Consider the following 17,642-nt stretch of genomic DNA (forward strand, 5'->3'; position numbering starts at 1 on the left):
GTTTAATATATACATCTGAAGAAGGAGCAGGGTTATTGCTTACACTTAATGAAGGAGGTAGAGCTATTACACACAGACAACCAAGGGGGCAGGGGTATTCTATACAGCTGAACAAGGAAACAGGCTTAGCTAATCTTCGTAAACATTCTCTGTGGGGAAACAGTCTTCTAGACATAAACATCCAAGAGCAGAGAGATATGGTAGACATTTCTGTGCCCGGTCAACATTTGCTCTCAATATTGCACTTCTTAGCCTCCCTGGCTGTTCTACTCCCACTCCCATGGAGCAAAGGTGTAAGTAGTTGACATGCTCATGCCTATGTCAAACAATACAAACAAAACACATTCATTTAGGACTTCACTAACTTCCAACATAAAGGAGAAGACCAGTGGAACACACTAGGCAATAAAGCAAAAATGTGTCAGGACCAAGGTCATGCTGAGACTGAACAGCAGTGTACAAGGTATGCATAGGCTGTGTCTTGGCTACTGCTATGATCAGCAAATATTCTTCCAGGGTTTATCTTGTGAACAGAGAGATAAAGTTTACAAAAACCAGGAATGCTTCCATATAGTGTTTCCTTATGCTGGTGGTTTGCTTGGGAAGAAAGCTCTATCTCTGATGCCCTAAGTGTCGCATACCATTAAAATCCTTATCGTCCTTTATGCCTTCTCTATGACTGCCTAAGATTTGTAGTCCTTAAGTCCCATCCTTGAGAATACAAACAGGCATAGGAAATTATTTTACATGCATTTCAATTATCTCCTTTCACTTTCAAACAATGATTAACTTACTTGTTTTGAAGTACCAGGTATAGAACAGAAAACCTCACACTTGTCAAACTAGATACAGCTGTATAAACCAGGGTTAAATATCACGAAGAACTAAATATTCCCATGAATTTGTTGTAAAGACATTGATTTCCTAGATATTCTTTTTTTATTATCATGTCTTATATGTCTATGTGAAAAAAAATTAGTCAGGCTTTCAATTTAGCATTGCACTTACCATTCATAAAAATAGGCCATTTTCCTAAAACTTTCTGTAGATAAGGCTGGCCTCAAATTCACAGAGAGATCCACCTGCCTCTGCTTTCTGAGTGCTAGGATTAAAGGCGTGTGCCACCACTGCCAAACCCAGCCTTTTTTCTGATTTTCAAAGTGCTTACATTTTTAAAATAAAATTACATTCTATAATTGCAACACAGTTCTGTATAACAGCAAAGAAACTCCTTTGTGATTTTCCTTTATATTAAATACATAATTTTAAAGTGTAAATTTCCAAGCAACAGTGATTATGGAGAAAGCACATTCTTTAATTATTGGGTTATCTGATCATCATCTACCACACTACCAAGTATGTTCATGTTAAGAAAAGGTTTATATATGACAAAATATTTATTTTTAAAAAATTTATTTATTCATGTATTTTATGTATATGAGTCTTCATGCATACCAGAAGGAGTCTACAGATGGTTGTGAGCCATCATGTGGTTGCTGGGACTTGAACTCAGGACTTCTGGAAGAACAGTCAAGTGCTCTTAACTGCTGAGCCATCTCTTCAGCCCCGACAAAATATTTAAATAGATGCCTGTTACTGAATAAACAGGCTATTTCTATCTTTTGTGCAGTCATAAAATTAATAATTTCATATAATTATATTTGTGTATATATGTTATACATGAGTATTAGTCATCTCTTTATCTATCTGTGCATTCATATGTATTTGTTCATTTGAAATGGGGTATTTATGTAGCTATTATGTAACCAGGCTGGCCTCAACATTTAATCCTCCTGCTATGGCTTCCTGCATGCCAGGAGTAAAGGTATGTGACACCAGACTTCCAACCTTCTAGCTGCATTCTTATCGGAAAAGTTTTATATGATATAATTTTAGATGAATTAATTTTAGAAATGGAACAGGTGGTTTTTGGGGTTAAACACAGATGCACAGTAGGCAATTTCTACACTACTAAGTTTCATCACTGGCCCAAGGATTATGCTTTTCCTTTTCTTTTGGTATTTTCGTCTCTGTGTGTAGTGTGCACGTTCATGTGGAAGCTTGAGCTAACATCAGTGTCTTCTTCAATTATTCTGAACCTTATAAGTTGAGACAGAGTTTCTCACTGAATCTGGAACTTGCATTTCTGCGTGTCTAGCTAGCAGCTTGCTGGGGTATTCGTTGTCTCCTCCTCTCACACTGGGATTACTGCCTGACTTTGTATGGGGTCCCAGGGATTGAACTCTGGACCTCACATTTGTGCATTAAGCATTGTCCCTGCTGAGCTATCTTCCCAGCCTAGACATATGCTTTTAAAAATTATTAAAGTTTAACATGTAAGCCAATAGTATTATCGAGCTTTTTCATCTTACAACTCTGACAGGCTGCACACAATAATATTTTACTGTTATTTTTAATAGGCTCTTTAACATAATGGCTTTAATAATATTTAATATACTATAAAGTTCACTCTACAAGTATGAAATTCAGTGACTTTTAGCACATTCACAAAGACATACGTCAAACACTGCTTTTTACACAACACTGCTACCATCCTAAAAAGAAACCCACCTTCCCACCTGATCCTGGCAAGCACTAAGCTATTTTCTACTTTCATAAATTTTTCAACACCTGGCATTTCACATACAAAGAACCACCCACATTACTGAATGAACCTATGTTAACATGAAAATAAGATCTCCAATCAACAACCTAATTTCCCAGCTATCAAGGGAAGAGCAAGCTAAGTGAGAAGGCAAGCACTGAAGGAAAACACAAGCATTTCGATGAAAATAAATAAAGTAGAAAAGAGAGAAAATTGGCAAATCCAAGTTGGTTCTTCAAACAATCATTAACACAAACTAAACGGTAGTCAATTATCGAATGAAACAAAAGCTTTCAAAAATTAGCAATGCATAAGGAATTCTACCACGAATCACAGAGATACACAGTAGTAGGGAATGATACTATACACAACTGTGCTGTGGGGCAATGGTCTTTTATCCTGTCAGTTGTATTATTTTCATAAAATGCTGATTGGCCAGTAGCCAGGCAGGAAGTATAGGCGGAGTGACAGCGAATGGGCAGGAAGTAGAGGTGTGGCAATGAGAATTATGGGAAGAGGGAAGTTTCAGTCTGCAGTCATTACCCAGATGCAAAGGAAGCCAGACACAGAGCAAGCAAGATGTGACTGCCTTGCCAAAAAAGATACCAAGCCATGTGACTAACACAAACAAGAATTACCGGCTGATATAAGTTATAAGAATTAACTAGGAAAAAAAAAGAATTAAGTAGTAGGAAGCCTGAGCTAATGGGCCAATCAGTTTATAATTAATGTAGACCTCTGTGTGATTCTTTGGGACTTAACGACTGCAGGACTGGGCGGGATAGAAACCTCGGTCAACACAAATGTTTTCCAGTAAATTAGGTTCCTCAGACAAAATGTGCAGAAGGCACCAAGGGAGACTGAAGGAGACACTCTGAACATGGCCTAGTCTAACTAGATACCTCAACCGGCCCGCAGTGCGCCCTAGCTTGTTTCCACATTCCTAAGTGTAGCTGCTAGTGGGGATAAAGAACTATAGACAAGGTCTGTAGTGGGTAGACATAGATATCCGGAGCTCACTGACCAGCTGGCCCAGCGAAATTATGGCACTCCAGGCTCAGTGTGAGAAGCCATCTCCAAAAAGAAAGTGGAGAGCTACATATACACACATATACATATACAGTAAAATCCAACTCTAAGACTTTTTTACATAAACTAGATAAAGTAACAAAGCCCCAGAAACATGTGATCAGCCTTGAAAATACACACTTAATAAAGAGATTTTATAACTGGGCGTGGTAGTGCACACCTTGAATCCTAGCATCAGGTAGGCCGATCACAACGAGTCTACTACACAACACATTTCAAGCCAGTCAGAGCTGCGTAATAAGACCTCGGGTCAGAACAAACAAACAAATAACAACAAAAACAACAATTTAAAAAGCAAAGAGAAAAAAAGAGAGAAAAATAAACGTTATCCTAAAGGGAAAACTATTTTATACCTACTTGTAAGTAAGGCTAAGACTTACGAATAAATAGGTTTGTAAACCCAGTTATAAGAAAAATAGTGTTTAACCATTAACAGTGCCCTGGAGAGTCCCAATCTCCTATTTTGGCATTTGAAGCATCTAACTTGAAACTAAAACTTGCCAAGCAGAAGACAGAATCAGTTTTCCTATTACACTCAAAGCACAGAAATTCTAGTACCTCCTCAGGCCTTCCCAGAGCGGGGGTTCCCGTAAGAAGAATGGCTCGCCTGGCTTTCTGCACCAGCGGCAGGAGAATCTGGCTGCGGGCAGCAGTTCTGGACTTCATGTAGTGTGATTCATCCACTATCACGACTCTGAAGTTCTGGCTGTTCAGTGCACCTATCAAAGTCTCTGCGTCTGTGGTTAGGAGACCATAGCCTAGGACGGTCACTCTGCTGGTTGATATTCTCCTAGAAAAGAAAATTCGCCTGCTTAAAAAATATCTATCTCAATGAATCTATCACAAGCAAAACAACACTCTAGGCTGGGGGTGGAGAAAGAGACGGTCCTACTGCTGAACCTCAACTATTCACATAGTTCAGATTTTACATTTCTCCAATATGTTAAGTCAAGACTTAGAATTCTGGTCAAGTGGTTTTGGGAAGATTTTGATAACTAGAAAGCCACATTTTACCAGGACAAGAATGTTACTTTATGACAATGTTTTCTTACATGCATCATTTGTCAGCCTGGGTGCTGTTGGTATTTTGTCAGAACAGCACCTAACAGAGCTGCCCTCTGCACATTCCTGGTCTTTCCCATCTCATTTGACACAGACCTCAGGCACTGTGGTGCTGCAGTGATGGAACAAGCTCAAAGAAGGACCCTTCCCTTACACAGAGGGCCACCGTGCTAAAGTAAAGTGACCCTCTGAGCCTTTGCTCTCTATGATACACATCTGCAAACATCTTTAATTTCTATTGTGAATTTATTCCTACACACATTTTCTTACTATATATGAGACCAGTGAGGGCAGGAAATGTGTGTAACTCATCTTCATACACATAGTACTTTGCTCCTAGTGTAGAATGAAGTAATGAGACAAGCTCATGAACACTAAAATGTACCGCTTTTTCATTCTCTATTATCACTAACAATACAGGACTTCACCTGCCGCTTTCTTATTCTGTGCATGTGTGCTTGTATGCATGTAGGCATGTGTGGGTGTGAAAGAATGTGCTTGCTTAATGCAAGGGATGCCAGAGGTTGATATGAAGCATCCTCCTCCACCACTCTCCAATTATTCAATATCCAAGGCATCTTGCTGAACTCAGAGCTCTCCAATTTGGCTAGTCGAGCTAGCCAGCTCGCCCTGGGGCTCCATGTCTTTTCTCCACAACTCAAGGACTGGGATTACTGGCAGGCTAACATGCTAGCCCAGTTTCTTGGTCAGACTCCTTGTCTCCACCCACCTCTCTAGTGTGAAGGCAAGCCACCACGCCCATCCACCACTTACACTGAGGCTGAGGATTGCAAGTGTTTACTCTCACGGCCATCCCCGACCCTCTAGACCCATTTTCTATCCTCCACAGAAATAGTGAGAGCTCCTAACTTGTGAGTAGTATTTGAAGGACTGGACACATCTAAGAGAATTATGATTTCCTCCATGTGCTCAGATAGCAGAAGTGCCCACAGAAGAAAAGTATGGGCTTACAAGCCACTAGGGTATACTGTGAATAATATCCATCAGATAAAGGTATTAGAGGTCACTTTAGCCATCTTGATGGCTTCTAGTATAGTGCTGACAGCTGGCACTAGGAGTAATCTCTTTATGTGGTACACATATACCAACATAGGTTGGTACAGATCCAAATCTACTTCTTTAAGGATCTAGAAGACACCAAGTAAATTTTTATGACCTTGGTTAACATCTTCCAAAAATGTACACACCTATGTTGTGGTCCTATCTACCACATCCAGACAGTATATAAACAAAGGCCAGTACCAAGAGGTACCACAAGAGTGAGTTCTCCTAAATAATAATGAGAAGCAGATGATCCAATGCCAAAAAAGATGTCAAAAAATAGATTTTAAGAAAATGTCAAGCTGGGCGGTGGTGGCGCACGCCTTTAATCCCAGCACTTGGGAGGCAGAGGCAGGCGGATCTCTGTGATCTACAGAGCTAGTTCCAGGACAGGCTCCAAAGCCACAGAGAAACACTGTCTCGAAAAAAATAAAAAAAAAAAAGAAAGAAAAAAAAAGAAAATGTCAATATAGACATTTAAATTAAGATAATAAGAGAGTCTTAAACATTTAACATTCTCTAAATTTGTATCTTTTCAATTTTATGCAGTTTTTCTGGAGAAGTAACCAATTAACAAGAATTGCCTACATTTTATTATATAGTAATGCAAATAGGGCCTAATTTGTCTTGGATTCATACATATAAATGCTAATGAGTTAGGGCTCCATGGTTAAAAGAGGTAAAATATTCTACATCTATGCTGTCTGCTTCCTCCTTCTCCATGCAACCTGAAGTTCCCCTACAGACACTATTTATATTCACAGTGTGAAATGACACAGTTCGGAACAATATTACCAGGAAGGATCTAAGATCTAACAGACTTATTTCTGGTAGAGGTGTTATTTTTAAAGCCCAGAAAGTGGTAATTTGTGTCACCCCCATCCTTTTTTTTTTTTCCTTCTAACACAGGGCTTCTCTGTGTAGCCCTGGCTGTCCTGGAACTTGTTCTGTAGACCAGGCTGGCCTTGAATTTACAAAGATCTGCCTGCCTCTGCCTCCGAATGCTGGGATCAAAGGTGTGTGCCACCATCACATCTGGTCATACTTTTTCTTCAAGACAAGTAAGTTCTTCTTACCCAATGTCAGTTTTGTTCATGATGATATTGATCTCCTGTGGCTCTAGTTCTGGGATCCATTTTTCTAGTTCTTCTGTCCAAGGGTACCTCAGAGATGAAGGGATGACTATCAGCAGAGGCCACTCCTCTTTGTAGAAGTAAGCAACTGCAATTGCCTGGATTGTCTTCCCTAGCCCCATCTGAATAAAAAAATTTAAAAATTATATGTTACAAATGAAACATATATCCTGAAAGAAATTACTAAATACTAAAGAGTGTTACATCAAGAATTTTATAGCAATTGGAATATATAGTTATTAAAAAGTTCAAGATTGCTAGGAACTTGAAGAGTCATTAAAGATATTATACTATTTTAAAGATCATTTGTGATTATAATTAAAGGCAGATGACCCCTAGGTATAAACATTATACCGATTTTGTCTGTAGTTTCTCCTTTTTGAGAACAGAACAATAAATGCATTACCTGCCGAGCAGAAGACCATGTTATTTAAAGGAAAGTAACTGTGAGTCATACGTGTTTTCCAAAGAAAAAGTAAGATAGAGAGTTGGAGTTATTTAAACCACAGCTAACTGATACAAAATTAGGATGAGATTCCAGGTCTGTGGTATCTTTTTCCTCTGACCATCTCTATGCTAGTCCCACCAGCCCTTTCTAAGCTGTTTCCATGGAAAAGGAAGCTGCTAAATGAACTTTTAAAGAGGTCTTCTCCACAACAGTCGAAAACTAAAGACAATTCAAGTGTGTTTCACCTGGAGCATTCTAGTCAAATGTTCACTGATGAAAGGGAGTAGAATGTGCGGGGTGGCTGTGGCTCAGCACAGATCAGGAGCAAGTGGAAGGCACTGGGCTCAACCTCCAACAACCCATGCCCTGATTTTTAAAAAAGAAGCAAATTACTGCTGTCTATGATACTGTTGGCATGTTACTGTGGAAAAGGCAAAACAGTAAGCATAGACAGTGGGGGGAAGGCGGCAGTGAAACGGCACCTTGATTTCAGAGCAGTGATATGTCTGCACACATTGTCAGAAGTCACGGACAGTTTAATAAACACAGTCAAACGGGCTGAAGAGATGGTTCAGTGCACAAAAGCACTTGCTATGTAAGCAGAACTGAGTTTGAATTCCCAGCACCCATGCAAAAAAACCCCTGGCATGTCTGCATGTGTCTGTAGTCCCAGTGCTGAGGGGCAGAGATGGAGAGAGAAGTCCTGGGAGCTTGCCAGCCAGTGAGCCTAATCAGTGAGAAGAGTCGGGATCAGTGAGAGACCTGTCTCAAAGACAGAGAGTGGCATAGCAGGACACTAGACATCTTCCTTTGGCTTCCATGTATAGACAAGAGCACACACATATGTCACACATACTATGCTGAGGACAAACTGGTCAGTGAGGAAGCGAAGCAGCACTTGGAGACTTTTGTAATGCTAGCAGGCCTGGACAGAGCTAGTGCTCAGAAAAGTCTGGCCAGTAACTGCAGTGGCCACTTGCAGACAGTCTCTGTGTTTCATGGCTACCAAGTAGAAACTTCATTGTATTTGGGCATATCTTCCGAAGCAGGACGGGTATGGGCAATGCAGCTGTTTTCTTAAGATAGTTTTGTGTTTGTTCTCTCAATATAAGGGATTTGGCTGGGGCTTGTTATGAAAGCAGAATTCAGCATCCCTAAATATGCTGGAAGTAAAAAAAAAAAAAAAAAATTGGTTTTTCGATTAGTAGCTATGGAGCCAGTCCTGGAACTCACTTTGTAGACCAGGCTGACCTCGAACTCACAGAGATCTGCCTGCCTCTGGACGTAAAATTTTAATTTTATTTCTATGTAATCCTAGAGCCTTTAGGCAGGAATTGTTATTTAAGCTTCTCACAGAAAGACAGCAGTTTGACTACATTAGGTGTATATTAAAGATAATAAACGTGTAACATATATTTTTGTTTCTCCTTTAACTATTCCACTCTCACACATAATTAAAAAATAAAAAATGGAGCTGGGCAGTGGTAGCACACACCTTTAATCCCAGCACTCAGGAAGCAGAGGCAGGCGATCTCTGTGAGTTAGAGGCCAGTCTGGTCCAGAAGAGCTAGTTCCAGGACAGGCTCCAAAGCTATTGAGAAATCCTGTCTCAAAGAAAGAAAGGAAAAAAGAAAAAATTTTTAAAAATGGAATACATACAAAACAAAAAGATGTTACTTCACCTTATTTACCCATGTAGGTAAATTACACCACAACAATCCTTACATTTACAAAGAAGAAATTACTATAATAAACAAGTCTGAAGAAAAAGACTAATAGATATAGGCTTTGCATGACAGACTATTCAAAAGAAAAAAGATAGAAACATAAAAAAATAAGTTTCAAATAATGAGTGAGATTAAAGAAAAAATGGGAACTTTATCAAGTCAATTATAGAAACCTTGTTTATGTATTTTTCTTTATATATATGAATTTATTTAATTTTATGTGCATTGGCATTTGCCTGCATGTGCAAGGGTGTCAGATCCCCTGGAACTGGAGTTACAGGCAGTTATGAGCTGCTGAGTGGGTGCCAGGAATTGAACTCAGGTCCTCTGGAAGAACGACCAGTGCTCTTAACCACTGAGCCATCTCTCCAGCCCTCTATGAGTTTTTCCTTTAACAAGAATCTTGGTTGTCCCACAAGGTTAACTGCTTCCAGCTTCATTCATTTACCTGTGAATTTTGCAACTTCATTTTTTTTTTGAGATTTTCTTTTTTTATTGATATTCATTGGGTTCTACATTTTTATCTGCTCCCCTCCCTGCCTCTCCCTTCCCCCCATTCAATCCTCTCCCAAGGTCCCTATGCTCCCAATTTACTCAGGAGATCTTGTCTTTTTTTTTTTTTTCTGATTTTTGAGACAAGGTTCTTTGTAGTTTTTGGTGCCTATCCTGGAACTAGCTCTTGTAGACCAGGCTGGCCTCAAACTCACAGAGATCCGCCTGCCTCTGCCTCCCGAGTGCTGAGATTAAAGGCGTGCGCCACTACCACCCAGCAATTTCATTTTTCTTAACAGCCAAATAACATTCCATTTGTATAACCCAGAGAGAAAAGACAAACACCATATGTTTTCTCTTATATGTGGATGCCAACTTTTGATCTTTAGACATGTGTGTTTCATCTGGAAATCTATAAAGGAATCTATACGGGACAACGGGGAGGAGCTCTCAAGGGAGAGGAGATAGAATGCAGTGATACAAAGGGGAAAAGAGGAGCCCTCTGAGCTACAACAATGACTTTCCTGGCCTGGCAGTGGTGGCACACACCTTTAATCCCAGCACTCGGGAGGCAGAGGCAGGCGGATCTCTGTGAGTTCGAGGCCAGCCTGGTCTACAAGAGCTAGTTCCAGGACAGGAACCAAAAGCTACGGAGAAACCCTGTCTCGAAAAATCAAAAAAAAAAAAAAAACAAAAAAAAAAACAATGACTTGCCTGGCAAGATACAGTCAGCAAAATAATAATGGCACAACGTTACAGAAACAACCAAACACAAGATGGAACTTATATTTGGGACTATTATCTAGGAAATTGGAGTTAGATAAGCTATAGACCCCAAGGGAGAACCTATTACTATTATTCTTCTAAAACGACATAGTATTAAGCCAACTCCTAATGGCTCAGCTCTATATCCATAGACAGGTGCATCTGTCAGCCCGTGAGCAGAGAAGATTCTTCTTTTTTAAACTGGGACCCACTGTTCAAAGAAAAGCTTCTTTCTGCATTAAATAGCGATTAACACAGAGATCCACAAATGGTCAGTGGACAGAGACTAAAAGTCTTAGGAGTACTTGGCCCTAAAGGGACATCTATATCACAGTCCTCCCCCAAAGGCTCAGGGATCCTCGAGGAAGAGGAGAGAGGTGGAAGAAGTGGTAGCTGACTGCAGTGAATTTCAAGCACTGCACTGCAGTTGTATTTATAAGCACTCACAAGATTTGTGCAAACTCAAGCCAGATTCCAGCATGGGAGAGTAGGTGGGTTCGCCCAGGCTGAGGAAGGACTGGAGATTAATAGCTGATGCTTCAGGGCAGGCTCCACACCCAAAAAGATTTGGGCAGCAGAAATATGACTGAAGAAAAAAGGCTAGAAGTTGGGTGGGTGAGGATAGATAAGGTAGGACTTGGGGGAGAGGAACTGAATATAATCAAAGTATACTGAAAAACATTCTCGAAGAATTTATTAAAAATTATATATAAAAATACTTTGTGGGTAGAGTATTTGTGTAGATGAAGCACTGGGCATGGTGGAACAAGCCTGTAATATACATTTATGAGGTAGAAGCTGCAGAAGCAGGAGTTCAAGGGCATCCTAAGCTACACAGAAAGTTCATAGCCATTGCCACAGTATTATTTGATAGCAAGAGTGAATGGATGCTTTAGGGAAAGACAAGCAACTGTACATTCCCTGGAGTTGATAGCCTAGAGATGAGAAAGGTGCTTGCTGTTCTAAATGGGCAATGCAAAAGCTTTAAGTCCAGCAAGGCAGTATGACCAGTATGACCTTTCAACTTCAAGCCATGTGGAGTGGAAACAGGGAACTCAAGTCTAACAGGTTTAAATACTGAGGAAGATCCAGCTGGAGAGCAAAATATTTGTCTTAATCTTTTAAGGATAAAATTGAGGTGGCAGACCTTAGGGTTGGCAAGAGACTTGAACCTAGAGTGGCTCCCAGGAGCCCAAGGTGATGTCCCCAGTTAGTCCCTTGGGCAGCTGAGGATAGGGAACTTGAAATGACCCTATCCTATAGCAATACTGACGAATATCTTGCATATCACCTTAGAACCTTCATCTGGTGATGGATGGAGATAGAGACAGAGACCCACACAGGAGCACCGGACTGAGCTCCCAAGGTCCCAAGGAGGAGCAGAAGGAGGGAGAACATGAGCAAAGAATTCGGGACCACGAGGCATGCATCCACCCACTGAGACAGTGGGGCTGATCTATTGGGAGCTCACCAAGGCCAGCTGGACTGTGACTGAAAAAGCATGGGATAAAACCGGACTTTCTGAACATGGCGAACAATGAGGGCTGATGAGAAGCCAAGGACAATGGCACTGGGTTTTGATCCTACTTCATGTTCTGGCTTTGTGGGAGCCTAGCCAGTTTGGATGTTCACCTTCCTAGACATGGACGGAGGGGGGGCAGACCTTGGACTTTCCACAGGGCAAGGAACCCTGACTGCTCTTTGGACTGGAGAGGGAGGGGGAGAGGAGTTTGGGGGAGGGGGAGAAGGGTGGGAGGAGGGGGAGGGAAATGGGAGGCTGGGAGGAGGCGGATACTTTTTTTTCCTTTTCTCAATAAAAAAAAATTGAGGTGGCAGGCAGAGAGGAGCAGGCTGAAGCAGGAAGGCTCTGGGTTTGAAAACATCCTGCACTACCTTGCAATTTCAAAGCCAGCCTGGGTTACAAAGCCAAGTCCCATCTCTATGACAAGGCAAATTTGTTCTAGAGAAACATTTGCTAATGGGAAGATGACTGCCTATAACTATGTTTTATTGCTGTTAGATACAAATGTTTAAATCATAGACTTAGAAGTCAGTATATTGAGGAGAATTTAAAACAGCATAACAATTAAAGCAGTAACACATCACTTAATTTTGGTATATGAAATAACTACACTCAATAGGGAGCTCAAAGGCCCTGGTTTTAACCAAATTTCAATTTGTTAAAGTGGAGTCCTCCAGTGTTCCTTAAGAATGAATCACTATTAAGAACTAAAGTCAACTCAATCATAGGAAAGGTGTCTACATAGGAATTAAATAGAATATATGAATGTTAATAGCACATTTTATCAATGTTTTCAAAATAGTCATCATTCAGTTTGGAAGAATAATTTCAGGTTTTCTATTAAAATTAAAAAGAATAATTAACAATGATCTTAATATGGAATTTTAATTTCAATTTTCTATGCTGTGATTGCTTTTATATAGCAATTTTTAAGCACAGACAATGCCAACTGAGAACCTTCTGAATTTGGAAGAAATTCAAGCTTTAGAGTTAAAAGCAGCTAGCACCTTTTTGGTGTGGAAATGGGGGAGAGAAGTTATTTTTAAACCAGATGTCCTATTTGTTCTGGAAGAGGCTCCTTGGGGAACCAAACCACTTTAAGTAAGCAGGTTTAAAAATCGTAAGAGATTTAAACTAAGGAAACCCACATAGGGAAATGTAAGATTAAATCTATTTTCTATTATTTATTTTATTTTTTGTTTATGTTTTTGTTTTTGAGACTGATTTTCTCTGTGTAGCACTGGCTATCCTAGAACTCACTCTAGACCAGACTGGCCTTGAACTCAGAGATACAATTGCCTCTGCCTCCTGAGTGCTGGCATTAAAGGCATGCACCCACCTGGCTATTATTTATTATTTTAAGGAGCACATGTTTTAGTAGAACTGTCCTTGTGAATTTACCTTTTAATAATTAAATTACAATTTTCTTTCCTACTAGGAGTTATAGGTGGTATATGTGAAAGTTCCAGTCCTTAGAACTTGGTGTGTGTCATAGGAGACCTACAGTAGTGCAGACCCATGGGAATACATTCAGGCCCCTTCTCTGAAGAGCCATTGAGGTCACACTTGAGGAAATCTGTCAGCACCTCACTGATGGCTGGCTTACCCTTTGGCAGGGTCAGGCTTTCTCTTAGTGAGAACTCACTGATTAAAAAGGTCAAGGGCTGTGCAGAGTTAGCAGGACGGGAAGAACAAAACCCCTCCAAACGCTCCACATTGGGTTGCTGAGCAGTCTCAAGCAGGCCTGCAGTCTAAAAAATGGCTTTAGGGGAGCTCTGCTGGGCTGGGCCACAGCAGAGGAGGCTGTAGAAGGCACTCGACTCGCATTTTAATTACTCTTTTTTTTCCCTTTAATAATCTACTTTTAGGTTCATTGCTGTTTTGCCTGCATATATGTCTGTGTGAGGGTGTCGGGTCCCCTGGAACTGGAGTTCCAGACAGGTGTGAGCTACCATGTGGGTGCTGGGAATTCAGCCTGAGTCCTCTAGAAGAGCAAGCAGTCCGTGCTTTACTGCTGAACTATCCCTCCAGCCTCCTAGAAAGGCCATTTGTAAATGTCTGTGAGCAAAACTGTCTTAAGAGAAGTTATTTCTCAGCGTGGTCAGATGTTAGGCTTTTAGGATGGCATTCCTAACTAACGTTTCTAGGGAGCTTTTTTTAGATTCCCTTTATAAACGAGATAAAAGTTATCAGCACAAGAATGGGATAAGGAGAGATAAAGAGATTGAGGTAGGTATGAATGCGTCAGAAGGATAGAATTATTCATCTCTTAGCTCTTCTACAATTGTGAAATTCCTTCTAAAGAAATGATGGGCAAGCACAAAGACACAGCTCTAGAAGACAGCATGAGCTTTACTCAGAGGAAGGACAAAAGTACTGTTCTATCAGGAATGGCCAAGAAGAAAGGACATTACGCTATTTCAGACACTGATCAGAGAAAAGGTTTCCAAATTCTTTCAAAAAATATTTTACAAGTCAGTGTAATATTAATATTAAGACAAGCAAAGTAGCAAAAAAGATAAATTCTGTATGTAGGCATTGGTAAAAACATTTTATAAGCATTGGGAAAACATTTGAAGTAGACTAGTAGAATACAGAATTCAGTAAAATATTTTTAAAAAATCCTACCTGTGGGGGTTTGAATAGGAATGGACCCTCATCGTGTGTTTGAATGATTGAAACATAGGGAGTGGCACTATTCGGAGGCGTGGCCTTGTAGGAGGAAGTGTGTCAGTGTCGGGGCAGGCTTTGAAGGCTCAGATGCTTAGGCCCAGGCTCAGGGGCACAGGATCCTGTAGGTCAGGATGTAGAACTCTCAGCTCCATCTGCAGCACGTCTGACTGCACACTGCTGTTCTTTCTGCCATGACAATAATGGACTACACCCCGGAAACTGTAAGCCAGCCCCAATTAAATGTTTTCCTTTATAAGAGTTGGCATGGTCATGATGTCTCTTCACAGCAATAAAATCCTAAGTAAGACACTGGCCAAGAGTTCTAGTTCAAGAACTATTCAACACAAGAAAATCCATCACTATAATGCATCATATTAGTAGTGAAAAGGAAGAATGTTTAATGTGTGCGTGTGTATGCTACAAGCGGGAGGGCACCTTCGGAGGCCACAAGAGAGCATCAAATCCCCTGAAGCAGTATTTTTCAGCCTTCTAAATGCTGTGATCTGTTAACACAGTTCCTCACGTGGTGACACCAACCATAAAATTATTTTGTTTCAAAAAAAAAAAAAGTCAGATGGTGGTGACACACACCTTTAATCCCAGCACCTGGGAGGCAGAGGCAGGAGGATCTCTGTGAGTTAAGGCAAGTTCCAGTACAGCCAGGACTGTTACATAGAGAAACCCTGTCTTCAACAACAACAGAGATGTTGTTGTTACTTCATAGCTGTAATTTGACACTGTTATGAACTATGATGTAAATATCTGACATGCGACCCCAAAGGGGCTGTGACCCACAGGGTGAGAACTGCTGCTCTAGAACCAGAGTTGCAGGAGGGTATGAGCCAGGATATGAACGCTAGGAACCAAACTCGGTCCTCTGGAAACAGAGGAAATGTGCTAGGCCGGCTCTCCAGCTCCCACACGATTCTCCTTAAATGCTGAACACGCAATTGGAAAAATTTAATTTTCATTCCTAAAATTTTAAAAAGCTCAAAAATTGTCAGGCAGTTATGGTATACACCTTTATTAATCCCAGGACTTGAGAGTCAGAGGTAGGGGATCTCTGTGAACTCAGGGTCAACCTGTCTACAGAGCAAATTCTAGGATAGCCAACACTAGACAGAAAACTGTGTCTCACTTCCTAAATATAACCCCAGCAGCACAGACACTGAGAGAAACAATTAATAAATGGGACCTCCTGAAACTGAGAAGCTTCTGTAAAGCAAAGGATATGGTCAACCAGACAAAACGACAGCCTACAGAATGAGAAAAGATCTTCACTAACCCCACATCAGACAGAGGTCTAATCTCCAAAATATACAAAGAACTCAAGAAATTGGACACCAAAAATCACATAATCCAATAAAAAAAAATGGAGTAGAGCCCCAAATAGAGAACTCTCAACAGAGGAATCTAAAATGGCTGAAAGACACTTAAGGAAATGTTCATCATCCTTAGTCATCAGAGAAATGCAAATCAAAACAACTCTGAGATTCCATCTTACACCTGTAAGTGCTTGCCTATCATGCAGCAGGCCCCAGATTCCATTCCCAGCACTGCATAAACTGGGTAAGGTGGTACATGCCAGCAACCCCAGCACTCAGGGGCCAGACCAGGCCTCCTGAGAAACCCTGTGTTTCAAGGGGACACATGGAGCTAGGGTATGTGGGAGGAGGCAGAGGAGGTATGTGGTGGATGGGCATGACCAAATACATTGCGTGCATCTATGAAATTCTCAAAGAAAAAACAAACTTTTTAAACCCAAAAAAATGAAAGAAGCAAACAATAAGGAAATAAGGTGCTTAAGGATATCCTTGGCAGCTGTGAAACCGGCTGGAATGGTGTCTCTGCAAAGACTAAGTATAAAGGAAGTCGGGAAACCCTAGGCTGGAACTGGCAAGGAGACTGTCAAAGAAGTCAGGCTGTAAACTCAACTCCATCACTCTAAGACAAGGCTATGAAACACTACGAACAGTAAAATTGGCCATTTAAAAGGCCTAGGCTGCATAGGTAAAACAAACAAAAACTGGACACTTAGGGAAAAGGAAGAGAAAAATCAATGCTTTAAAAATACCTGTTAAGATTAAATTTCATACGTTTATAGAATATTTGTAAAGGTTTTTTTTTGTCTCAAAGTAAACCATTCCATATCAAAATAGAATTTTTTTTTGGTTCAAACAATATAGTTTTTTTTTAATGAACATGTATAATAGGGACATGTTACCTCGGTGGTTAGTTTTTTTTTTTTTTTTCTTCCGAGACAGGGTTTCTCTGCTGCTTTGGAGCCTATCCTGGAACTAGCTCTGTAGACCAGGCTGGTCTCGAACTCACAGAGATCCGCCTGCCTCTGCCTCTGCCTCCCGAGTGTGGTGGTTAGTTTTTAATTGTCAACCTAACACAAATTAGAATCACCTGGACAGGGTTCTAATCTGGGAAAGCCTGATTGCTACTGGGGGAAAGGGGCACCACTCCCTGGGTAGGCGATCCTGAACTGTATGGGAGCAGAACACACACAAGGAAAGGAAAGTATGTATTTATTGCTCTCTGCCCTTCACTAAGGGCACAACTCGGTGCTTCCAGCTCCTCCCACTCTGATGTTGCGGGAGGTCCTCCCACTCCTCCAGCCTATCACCGCTGAGGTACCAGCCCACTGGGGCGTGGTTTCTCTCCCTTTAAAAAAGCGGCCACTTCCCTCTCCTCGCTCTCTTCACTTCCTGCTCCGCCTGCGACTAGACTCCTTTCCTGGTTGCGTAGAGGGCTGTTGCCTGGGACAGTGATCTGTAAGTTTTTTCCCCTTTAAATAAATACAACCCTAATAATCATAACCCCGAATTGGTGTGGCATTGTTTGTGACTTACGCCTTCATTTTGGCGCCCAACGTTTGGTTTTAGAACCTCTCCTTTCCCCACTCGCAGCCGCGAGTTCGGCTTGGCGGCTGCGGGCTTGGCGGGCGCAAGTTCAGCTTGGCGGCCGCGGGCTTGGCGGGCTCTAGTTCGGCTTGGCGGGAGCCCTCCCCTTCCTCAGCCGCCAGCGGCCTTGGACTCCCCACGTGGATTTAAACTCC

General features: G+C 41.2%; 1 protein-coding gene across 3 annotated transcripts in view; it reads right to left on the reverse strand.

Moving 5' to 3' along the window:
• Window positions 1-17,642, reverse strand: part of Zranb3 (zinc finger RANBP2-type containing 3) — a 179,379-nt gene that overhangs the window by 86,685 nt on the left and 75,052 nt on the right. For all 3 annotated transcript variants that reach the window (XM_041648188.1, XM_041648189.1, XM_041648187.1), the window contains exons 4-5: window positions 6,895-7,073; window positions 4,253-4,484 (exon numbers count right to left, since the gene is read on the reverse strand). In XM_041648188.1, coding sequence (XP_041504122.1) covers window positions 4,253-4,484; window positions 6,895-7,073 — 411 coding nt within the window. The remainder of the gene's footprint in view (window positions 1-4,252; window positions 4,485-6,894; window positions 7,074-17,642) is intronic.

The sequence above is a fragment of the Microtus oregoni genome, unplaced genomic scaffold (assembly GCF_018167655.1).
Source record: "Microtus oregoni isolate MIOR12 unplaced genomic scaffold, Mior012 000003F_ref0000135, whole genome shotgun sequence".
NCBI classification, from domain to species: Eukaryota; Metazoa; Chordata; class Mammalia; order Rodentia; family Cricetidae; genus Microtus; species Microtus oregoni.